We start from the raw sequence: 12,271 nt of genomic DNA, 5'->3' as shown, positions 1-12,271 counted from the left end.
ACTGCACTGTACTGCACACAGGGTGTCACTGCATTGCATCACACTTTACTGCGCTGTACTGCACACAGGGTGTCACTGCATTGTATCACACTTTACTGCGCTGTACTGCACACAGGGTGTCACTGCATTGTACTGCATTGTATCACACTTTACTGCGCTGTACTGCACACAGGGTGTCACTGTATTGCATTGTATCACACTTTACTGCGCTGTACTGCACACAGGGTGTCACTGTATTGCATTGTATCACACTTTACTGCGCTGTGCTGCACACAGGGTGTCACTGTATTGTATCACACTTTACTGCGCTGTACTGCACACAGGGTGTCACTGTATTGTACTGCATTGTATCACACTTTACTGCGCTGTACTGCACACAGGGTGTCACTGTATTGTATTGCATCACACTTTACTGCGCTGTACTGCACACAGGGTGTCACTGTATTGTACTGCATTGCATCACACTTTACTGCGCTGTACTGCACACAGGGTGTCACTGTATTGTATTGTATCACACTTTACTGCGCTGTACTGCACACAGGGTGTCATTGTATTGTATCACACTTTACTGCGCTGTACTGCACACAGGGTGTCACTGCATTGTATCACACTTTACTGCGCTGTACTGCACACAGGGTGTCACTGTATTGCATTGTATCACACTTTACTGCGCTGTACTGCACACAGGGTGTCACTGTATTGCATTGTATCACACTTTACTGCGCTGTACTGCACACAGGGTGTCACTGTATTGTATTGCATTGTATCACACTTTACTGCGCTGTACTGCACACAGGGTGTCACTGTACTGCATTGCATCACACTTTACTGCGCTGTACTGCACACAGGGTGTCACTGTATTGTACTGCATTGCATCACACTTTACTGCGCTGTACTGCACACAGGGTGTCACTGTATTGTACTGCATTGTATCACACTTTACTGCGCTGTACTGCACACAGGGTGTCACTGTATTGTACTGCATTGCATCACACTTTACTGCGCTGTACTGCACACAGGGTGTCACTGCATTGTATCACACTTTACTGCGCTGTACTGCACACAGGGTGTCACTGTATTGTATCACACTTTACTGCGCTGTACTGCACACAGGGTGTCACTGTATTGTATCACACTTTACTGCGCTGTACTGCACACAGGGTGTCACTGTATTGTACTGCATTGTACCACACTTTACTGCGCTGTACTGCACACAGGGTGTCACTGTATTGCATTGTATCACACTTTACTGCGCTGTACTGCACACAGGGTGTCACTGTATTGTATCACACTTTACTGCGCTGTACTGCACACAGGGTGTCACTGTATTGCATTGTATCACACTTTACTGCGCTGTACTGCACACAGGGTGTCACTGTATTGTACTGCATTGTATCACACTTTACTGTGCTGTACTGCACACAGGGTGTCACTGTATTGTATCACACTTTACTGCGCTGTACTGCACACAGGGTGTCACTGTATTGTATCACACTTTACTGCGCTGTACTGCACACAGGGTGTCACTGTATTGCATTGTATCACACTTTACTGCGCTGTACTGCACACAGGGTGTCACTGTATTGTATCACACTTTACTGCGCTGTACTGCACACAGGGTGTCACTGTATTGCATTGTATCACACTTTACTGCGCTGTACTGCACACAGGGTGTCACTGTATTGTACTGCATTGTATCACACTTTACTGTGCTGTACTGCACACAGGGTGTCACTGTATTGTATCACACTTTACTGCGCTGTACTGCACACAGGGTGTCACTGTATTGTATCACACTTTACTGTGCTGTACTGCACACAGGGTGTCACTGCATTGTATCACACTTTACTGCGCTGTACTGCACACAGGGTGTCACTGTATTGTACTGCATTGTATCACACTTTACTGCGCTGTACTGCACACAGGGTGTCACTGTATTGCATCACACTTTACTGCGCTGTACTGCACACAGGGTGTCACTGTATTGTATCACACTTTACTGCGCTGTACTGCACACAGGGTGTCACTGTATTGTATCACACTTTACTGCGCTGTACTGCACACAGGGTGTCACTGTATTGTACTGCATTGTATCACACTTTACTGCGCTGTACTGCACACAGGGTGTCACTGTATTGCATTGTATCACACTTTACTGCGCTGTACTGCACACAGGGTGTCACTGCATTGTATCACACTTTACTGCGCTGTACTGCACACAGGGTGTCACTGTATTGCATCACACTTTACTGCGCTGTACTGCACACAGGGTGTCGTATAGTGTTGTGAAATGTAGTGTTGTGATTTTGTAGTGTAGTGTAGTGTAGTGTAGTGTAGTGTAGTGCAGTGCAGTGCAGTGCAGTGCAGTGTAGTGCAGTGCAGTGCAGTGTAGTGTAGTGTAGTGTAGTGTAGTGTAGTGCAGTGCAGTGCAGTGCAGTGCAGTGCAGTGCAGTGTAGTGTAGTGTAGTGCAGTGCAGTGCAGCGCAGTGTAGTGTAGTGAACTGTAGTGCAGTGTAGTGCAGTGTAGTGTAGTGTAGTGTAGTGTAGTGTAGTGCAGCACAGTGTAGTGTAGTGTAGTATAGTGTAGTGTAGTGAAGAGCAGTGTCGTGTAATGAAGTATTTCTTTGTCACAACATACTTTATCACATTATCAGTTTGCCCTATCGTTCGTGACTTTTTACCTTTCGTGGGGTACCATTCGCAGCACACACACACACACACACACACACACACAATCACTTGGGATGGAAAGACGTTACACTGAAGACAACATAAACAACCTGAACAACAAAAACAGAAAGAACAACAGGAACAAGAACAACAACTACTACTGCTATACCACCACCACCACCACCACTACTACTACTACTACTACACAGCAGACTCACGTCATAAAAAGGTAACTCCTCCACATACTCGTAGTTCAGACGGTCATAGAACAACCGGATGCGAGCAAAACCCCTGGTGGGAAAAAGAAAACAATCACTCAATATGGACATCATAACACACACACACACACACACACACACACACACACACACACACACACACACACACACACACACACACACACAGGTAAAAACGGTCAACGGCAGAAAGTAATACAGAAAGCAGCTCCCTCCGCTGTAATTATGAGTATTACATATCAATGAATGATAACTGGACATTTTTTATGTATTAACAAAATGTACGAAAACTGAAATGGTCAGCTGAGAAAACAACAACAACAAACACAGCAGCATACCACAGGACAACAGAACAGTTCAGTACAGAAAACTACAACAAACTATAAGGCAATGTTAACACTTTTTGAACAGGACAGGACAGAACAGTTCAGTACAGAAAACTACAACAAACTATAAGGCAATGTTAACACTTTTTGAACAGGACAGGACAGGACAGAACAGTTCAGTACAGAAAACTACAACAAACTATAAAGCAATGTTAACACTTTTTGAACAGGACAGGACAGAACAGTTCAGTACAGAAAACTACAACAAACTATAAGGCAATGTTAACACTTTTTGAACAGGACAGGACAGAACAGTTCAGTACAGAAAACTACAACAAACTATAAGGCAATGTTAACACTTTTTCAACAGGACAGGACAGGACAGAACAGTTCAGTACAGAAAACTACAACAAACTATAAGGCAATGTTAACACTTTTTGAATAGGACAGGACAGAACAGTTCAGTACAGAAAACTACAACAAACTATAAAGCAATGTTAACACTTTTTGAACAGGACAGGACAGGACAGAACAGTTCAGTACAGAAAACTACAACAAACTATAAGGCAATGTTAACACTTTTTGAACAGGACAGGACAGAACAGTTCAGTACAGAAAACTACAACAAACTATAAGGCAATGTTAACACTTTTTGAACAGGACAGGACAGGACAGAACAGTTCAGTACAGAAAACTACAACAAACTATAAGGCAATGTTAACACTTTTTGAATAGGACAGGACAGAACAGTTCAGTACAGAAAACTACAACAAACTATAAAGCAATGTTAACACTTTTTGAACAGGACAGGACAGGACAGAACAGTTCAGTACAGAAAACTACAACAAACTATAAAGCAATGTTAACACTTTTTGAACAGGACAGGACAGAACAGTTCAGTACAGAAAACTACAACAAACTATAAAGCAATGTTAACACTTTTTGAACAGGACAGGACAGGACAGAACAGTTCAGTACAGAAAACTACAACAAACTATAAGGCAATGTTAACACTTTTTGAATAGGACAGGACAGGACAGAACAGTTCAGTACAGAAAACTACAACAAACTATAAAGCAATGTTAACACTTTTTGAACAGGACAGGACAGGACAGAACAGTTCAGTACAGAAAACTACAACAAACTATAAGGCAATGTTAACACGTTTTGAACAGGACAGGACAGAACAGTTCAGTACAGAAAACTACAACAAACTATAAGGCAATGTTAACACTTTTTGAACAGGACAGGACAGGACAGAAGAGAAGAACACATTAAACGCACAGCAGTTTATAAGACCTTGTGATAATTAATTTGAGACAGCGCGGCAGAAGTTGTTAGGCGTTGTGATTCTGATCCGCTGTTCCGTCAGGTTCTGTGTCCTTTGAGGAAAAAAGCACTTCACACCCATTTCCACCACACCACCCAGGTTAGGGAAGGTTGATACAACCTTAATGCCAAAATGAGGGGACCAGGTCACGGATAAAGCACTTCACACCCATTTCCACCACACCACCCTGGGTAGGGAAGGTTGATACAACCTTAATGCCAAAATGAGGGGACCAGGTCACGGATAAAGCATTTCACACCCATTTCCACCACACCACCCTGGGTAGGGAAGGTTGATACAACCTTAATGCCAAAATGAGGGGACCAGGTCACGGATAAAGCATTTCACACCCATTTCCACCACACCACCCTGGGTAGGGAAGGTTGATACAACCTTAATGCCAAAATGAGGGGACCAGGTCACGGATAAAGCATTTCACACCCATTTCCACCACACCACCCTGGGTAGGGAAGGTTGATACAACCTTAATGCCAAAATGAGGGGACCAGGTCACGGATAAAGCATTTCACACCCATTTCCACCACACCACCCAGGTTAGGGAAGGTTGATACAACCTTAATGCCAAAATGAGGGGACCAGGTCACGGATAAAGCATTTCACACCCATTTCCACCACACCACCCTGGGTAGGGAAGGTTGATACAACCTTAATGCCAAAATGAGGGGACCAGGTCACAGATAAAGCATTTCACACCCATTTCCACCACACCACCCTGGGTAGGGAAGGTTGATACAACCTTAATGCCAAAATGAGGGGACCAGGTCACGGATAAAGCATTTCACACCCATTTCCACCACACCACCCTGGGTAGGGAAGGTTGATACAACCTTTATGCCAAAATGAGGGGACCAGGTCACGGATAAAGCATTTCACACCCATTTCCACCACACCACCCTGGGTAGGGAAGGTTGATACAACCTTAATGCCAAAATGAGGGGACCAGGTCACGGATAAAGCATTTCACACCCATTTCCACCACACCACCCTGGGTAGGGAAGGTTGATACAACCTTAATGCCAAAATGAGGGGACCAGGTCACGGATAAAGCATTTCACACCATTTCCACCACACCACCCTGGGTAGGGAAGGTTGATACAACCTTAATGCCAATAGGAGGGGACCATGTCACGCCTTCCCGTGCCGAGCCCTACACACAGTGGACATGAAACCACTGCCGAAAAAAAACCCCAATAGAATACTGTTAAAACGTAAATCCTTTGTTTCTTCTATACTCAGTTCTTTTCATTGTCAGCATTTTGTCTACTGATATTAATTTTTGTCTACTGATATTAATATTTTGTCTATTGATAGGAAAAGTTTTGTTTGTATTATGAGTGAAATATTACTGGTTAGTGTGTTTCTTGAGTGATTGTATGAATGAGCCTTTTTCTAGCTATTGACATCATTCTGTTTATTTGCATGACATATGTAAAAGATGAATGTCTGTAATGTTTCAATGTCCCCAGGGGGCACACGAAATAATCTTTTTGCTTTGTCTTGCCTTGCCTTGCGCGAGACCTATATGAATTAGCTATAACCACCCTTCATTGTTTTGAAATAATTAACATCTGAAGGTTGCCGTTCTTACCGCTGTTTAGATTAAACCCACATGTCCGAATACAATCCGGACGTGCAGTTTGGTGTCAGCTTCTTTTCAGAGTTATATAACTTTTTCACCTGAATATTCTACTTCTTACTTTGTCTTGCCTTGCCCCGATGGCTGTAAAAAAACAATTTAAAGTAAGGCTACAGGACCTTCACCTTTCATGTCGTGTGATCCGCAAAGAGCAGAAAGGGAGGAACAAGACGAGACATTACACATGACGACACACACCGTGTGACGTCAAATGACGATACACACCGTCTGACGTCAAGACAGGAACAAGACGAGACAGGACACATGACGACACACACCGTCTGACGTCAAGACAGGAACAAGACGAGACAGGACACATGACGACACACACCATCTGACGTCAAGAGAGGAACAAGACGAGACAGGACACATGACGAGACACACCGTCTGACGTCAAGACAGGAACAATACGAGACAGGACACAATATCGACACACACCGTCTGACGTCAAGACAGGAACAAGACGAGACAGGACACATGACGACACACACCGTCTGACGTCAAGACAGGAACAAGACGAGACAGGACACATGACGAGACACACCGTCTGACGTCAAGAGAGGAACAAGACGAGAAACACATGACGCCACACACCGTCTGACGTCAAGAGAGGAACAAGACGAGACAGGAGACATGACGAGACACACCGTCTGACGTCAAGACAGGAACAATACGAGACAGGACACATGACGACACACACCGTCTGACGTCAAGACAGGAACAAGACGATACAGGACACATGACGACACACACCGTCTGACGTCAAGACAGGAACAAGACGAGACAGGACACATGACGACACACACCGTCTGACGTCAAGACAGGAACAAGACGAGACAGGACACATGACGACACACACCGTCTGACGTCAAGACAGGAACAATACGAGACAGGACACATGACGAGACACACCGTCTGACGTCAAGACAGGAACAAGACGAGACAGGACACATGACGACACACACCGTCTGACGTCAAGAGAGGAACAATACGAGGCAGGACACATGACGACACACACCGTCTGACGTCAAGACAGGAACAAGACGAGACAGGACACATGACGACACACACCGTCTGACTTCAAGACAGGAACAATACGAGACAGGACACATGACGAGACACACCGTCTGACGTCAAGACAGGAACAAGACGAGACAGGACACATGACGAGACACACCGTCTGACGTCAAGACAGGAACAAGACGAGACAGGACACATGACGACACACACCGTCTGACTTCAAGACAGGAACAAGATGAGACAGGACACATGACGAGACACACCGTCTGACGTCAAGAGAGGAACAAGACGAGACAGGACACATGACGACACACACCGTCTGACGTCAAGACAGGAACAAGACGAGACAGGACACATGACGACACACACCGTCTGACGTCAAGGTTTTCCAACACGATCGGCTGATGAAGGTAGGAACACTTGGGACTGGTGTGGTCCAACTTGCACACCTGCTCCTCCAGTACTGGCTGCAATCACACACACATGCGCGCACATAGCACACAGACACACAGACACACACAGACACACACACACACACACACACACACACACACACACACACCAAAGGTTCAACTTTTTAGTGACTAAAGATGACACACAATTAGAGAAACACAGAGACAGAGAAAGTCACAGACAGACAGACAGACAGACAGAGACCGACAGAGACAGAGAGATACGGACACGGACACGGACATTGTTTCATTGCCATTGACAATACTATCCTTTGGCAAGGGGGACAATGTATGAACAAAAGAATAACGGCGGTTTACAGAGAAACTGACACATTGCTAAGAGCAAAAAAAAAAAAAAAAAAAAAAAAAAAGAAGAAAACCAACGACCAAAACAACAACAATAACATCAACACAATCATAAAATAAAACATATTGCTGAGATCAAAAGGAAAATTAAAAAAAAAGCTCGACCATCATACTTTCTACAAATCATTCATAATTATAAACTGTGGAATTGACATCAGGGCAACAGTGTTTTTTCGATAACTAGAAGGTTTCCGAACATAATTTCTTTTTCCGACAATCCCAAGCCAGTGCGATAAATCTCGCTGGTGATCTTGATGGAGTCTCCCGTCGGTCCGACGGATGAGTAGGCAGGCAGGCTTATCTGTCGGTGTGTGTCCTCATATGGGAGAAGAGGCCGATTCTGGATGCGCAGCACTTCCCACAGGTGTTGCAAGGGAAAATGTCTCCAGAAGTTGAGCCCTGCTTCCTTCGCTCACGCTTCTCCTTAATGGCCAGCGTTTATGCCACTAGAGCGCAGCATCCTCCAACGAGAGCGGTCAAGGGCATCAGATTCCCAGGAAGCGATGTCTATGTCACAGGCTTTGAGGTTTGTCTTCAAGGTGTCCTTGAAGCGCTTGCAGGGTCTTCCACGTTCACGGTGGCCTTCCTTCAGCTGGCCATACAAAAGCATCTTCGGGATCCTGCTGTCTGTCATGCGGACAACGTGTCCTATCCAGCGTAGCTGGCACTGGATCAGCAGGCTTTCGATGCTGGGCAGGCCGCTCCTCTCTAGGACCTGGAGGTTGGAGACCCTGTCTTGCCACTTTATGCCGAGGATGTTTCGTAGGCATCTCTGGTGAAACTGCTCAAGTTGTTGAATGTGACGGCGATACGTCGTCCATGTTTCACAGCAGTACAACAAGGTGGTCAGCACAACAGCTCTGTAGGTTTTCATCTTGGTGCTGAGCCTGATGCCTTTGTTGTTCCACAGCCTGTTATTGAGTCTGCCAAAGGCGGAGCTGGACTAGCTGGGTGTTGAAGGGCTAGCTCGTAGTTCCGACATTAGCCTGGTTGCCTGACCAGCACAGGTGACGTTTTTTTTTTAGTGAGGAGGAGTTGTGCAGTCCCTTCCCCACTCTCTCGCCTACCGACACTCACAGTCCCACAGGTGCAGATACTGCCACGTGTAGGACGGCCTCGGCAGGTGCAGGTTTTTTCTTCGGAGCTCCTTCTCCTAGGGGGACTTCCAGCCAAGGATAAGAGCTCCCCCTGCCCTTTGGTCATCCTCTTCCGCCTTCACAGCCGTTTCCTCCTCTGCCTGGTCCGTCGTTGGGAGTCTTCACATGCGGCAGGTAGTACTGGGTTACATGGTACCAGTAGCAAGGGCTATGCCCCTGACCTGACTTCAGCCATTTATTACTTACCACTTTAATGTATACTTTTCAGTCTGAAAAAATATTCTTAAAAGAGAGGAACCAATCTTAAATGTGGGAATGAAGAGTCTGAAAAATACAGTTGGCTCTCTCCATCAAGATTTTTTTTCAGACTGAAAAGTACATTAAAGTGGTAAGAGAGAGACAGAAAATGAGAGAAAGAGACAGACAGTGACAGAGACCGATACAGAGAGAGAGAGAGAGAGAGAGAGAGTGAGTGAGTGAGTGAGAGACAGACAGACAGACAGGCAGACGGTGAGATACAGTGACATTGACAGACAGACAGAGAGTGAGAGACACACAGACACACAGACAGAGGATCAGATAGACAGACAGACAGGCAGTGAGATACAGTGACAGACAGAGACCGACAGACAGATTGTGAGAGAGAGACAGAAACTGAGAGAGGCAGAAAGACAGACAGACAGACAGACAGACAGACCATGATATATAGTGACAGACAGAGACTGACCAACAGACAGTGAGAGAGACACAGACAGACAGACAGACATACAGCGAGGTATAGTGACAGACAGAAAGAGACAGACAGACACAGACAAGGGCAAACAGACAGACAGACAGACAGACAGACTACTGACGATATAATTGAGGGTAGGCCATGCCCGCGCGGACAGAGTGGTACTGAAGACCTTTTCTCTGAAACAGGCAGGACGTTAGGTCACTGGGGTCTGGTCCCTCAATGTCTTCATTGTTCACATCTATACCTATACACCAACAAACACACACCGCATGCACACACACACACACACACACACACACACACACAAGCACGCACACACACACACACACACACACACACACACACACACACACACACGCACATGCACATACACGCACTCACACAGGCAGACCTGAGCACATACACACACACACACACACGCACGCATGCACGCACGCACGCGCGCGCGCACACACACACGTCCGCGCACACATACATACACACACAAACACACACTTGACGAAAACATGGGACATTCGCAAAACTGCGTACATGCACACAGATACAGAATGCACACACACACACACACACACACACACACACACACACACACACACACACACACACACACACTGGCAGACAGACGGACAGAAACACAAACAGACAGACAGACAGAGACAGACATGCAGATAAACAGGTAGACAGACAGACAGACAGACAGACATGCAGACACACAGGTAGACAGGTAGGCAGGTAGACAGACAGAGACTGACATGCAGACAGACAGACAGACAGACACACATACACACACACACACACATACACACACAGAGGTAGACAGACAGACAGACAGACAGACACACACACACACACAGAGGTAGACAGACAGACAGACAGACAGACACACACACACACACACACACACACACAAGCACGCACACACACACACACACACACACACAAGCACGCACACACACACACTCACATGCACATACACGCACTCACACAGGCAGACCTGAGCACACACACACACACACACACACACGCACGCATGCACGCACGCACGCGCGCGCGCACACACACACACACACGTCCGCGCACACATACATACACACACAAACACACACTTGACGAAAACATGGGACATTCGCAAAACTGCGTACATGCACACAGATACAGAATGTGCACAGACACACACACACACACACACGCACGCACGCACGCACGCACACACACACATACGCGCACACACACATACTGGCAGACAGACGGACAGAAACACAAACAGACAGACAGACATGCAGACAGACAGACAGGGAGACAGGCAGACAGGCAGAGACAGACATGCAGATAAACAGGTAGACAGGCAGACAGACAGACAGACAGACATGCAGACATGTAGACACACAGGTAGACAGGTAGGCAGGCAGACAGAGACTGACATGCAGACAGACAGACAGACAGACACACAGACACAGACACACACACACACACACACACACAGACACACACAGGTAGACAGACAGACAGACAGACAGACACACACACACACACACATACACACACACACACACAGAGGTAGACAGACAGACAGACACACAGACACACAGACACACACACACACACACACACACACAGGTAGACAGACAGACACAGAGCACTCACTCGCATGGTGTCTGGCAGTTGCAGGAATCACCTCCGCTCTTGAGTGAGGCGTTGATGTAGCGGTCATACGCTCTGTAGTAACACTCGAACTCTGCACAGCAACCAACACAGCTATCGTGTCAGTACACTTGCTCTCTCTCTCTCTCTCTCTCTCTCTCTCTCTGTGCACAGCAACCCACGAAACCACCGTGTCAATGCACTAGCAATCAGCATTGGCACTGAGGCAGTGCACTTACACACCCCACAACAACAACAACAAAAAACTGTAGTCGTTTTTAGTGCAACTTGCACTCTGCACAGCGACCAGCATGGTCATTCTGTCAGTGCGTTTGTACTCTACATAACGATCAACACTGCTGTTGTATCAGTGAGCTTGTACTCTTGCCCAGCACCCAACACTGCTATTGTACCAGTGCACTTGTACTCTGATTGATTGATATGGATACTAAAATAGCGCCTATCCTCGGTCGGAGACCAAGCTCTAAGCGCTTTACAAACACGGGGTCATTTGCACTTAATCTGCATTTACTCTGCCTTGCAGCCAACGCTTATATCAGAGCACCTGTACTCTGCACAACAGTCAACAATGCTATTACATCAGTGTGCTTGTACTCCGCCAAGCAACTGACACTGCTATCATATCAGTGCGCTCGAACTCTGCAAGCAACCAGCACAGCTATTGTCTCAGTGCAATTGTACTCTGCACAAGAAGCCAATGCTTCTGTACCAGTGCACCT

General features: G+C 46.4%; 1 protein-coding gene across 1 annotated transcript in view; it reads right to left on the bottom strand.

Annotated features, from left to right (window-relative positions):
- The window catches only part of LOC143295196 (acid-sensing ion channel 4-A-like), a 49,201-nt gene that overhangs the window by 2,354 nt on the left and 34,576 nt on the right, over nt 1-12,271 (bottom strand). The window contains exons 12-15 of the mRNA XM_076606768.1: nt 11,535-11,625; nt 10,009-10,066; nt 7,609-7,706; nt 2,889-2,961 (exon numbers count right to left, since the gene is read on the bottom strand). Coding sequence (XP_076462883.1) covers nt 2,889-2,961; nt 7,609-7,706; nt 10,009-10,066; nt 11,535-11,625 — 320 coding nt within the window. The remainder of the gene's footprint in view (nt 1-2,888; nt 2,962-7,608; nt 7,707-10,008; nt 10,067-11,534; nt 11,626-12,271) is intronic.

This window comes from Babylonia areolata, chromosome 20, assembly GCF_041734735.1.
Source record: "Babylonia areolata isolate BAREFJ2019XMU chromosome 20, ASM4173473v1, whole genome shotgun sequence".
Classification (NCBI taxonomy): domain Eukaryota; kingdom Metazoa; phylum Mollusca; class Gastropoda; order Neogastropoda; family Buccinidae; genus Babylonia; species Babylonia areolata.
The sequence above is the reverse complement of the archived record's forward strand: the minus strand, read 5'-3'. Positions and strand labels throughout refer to the sequence as shown.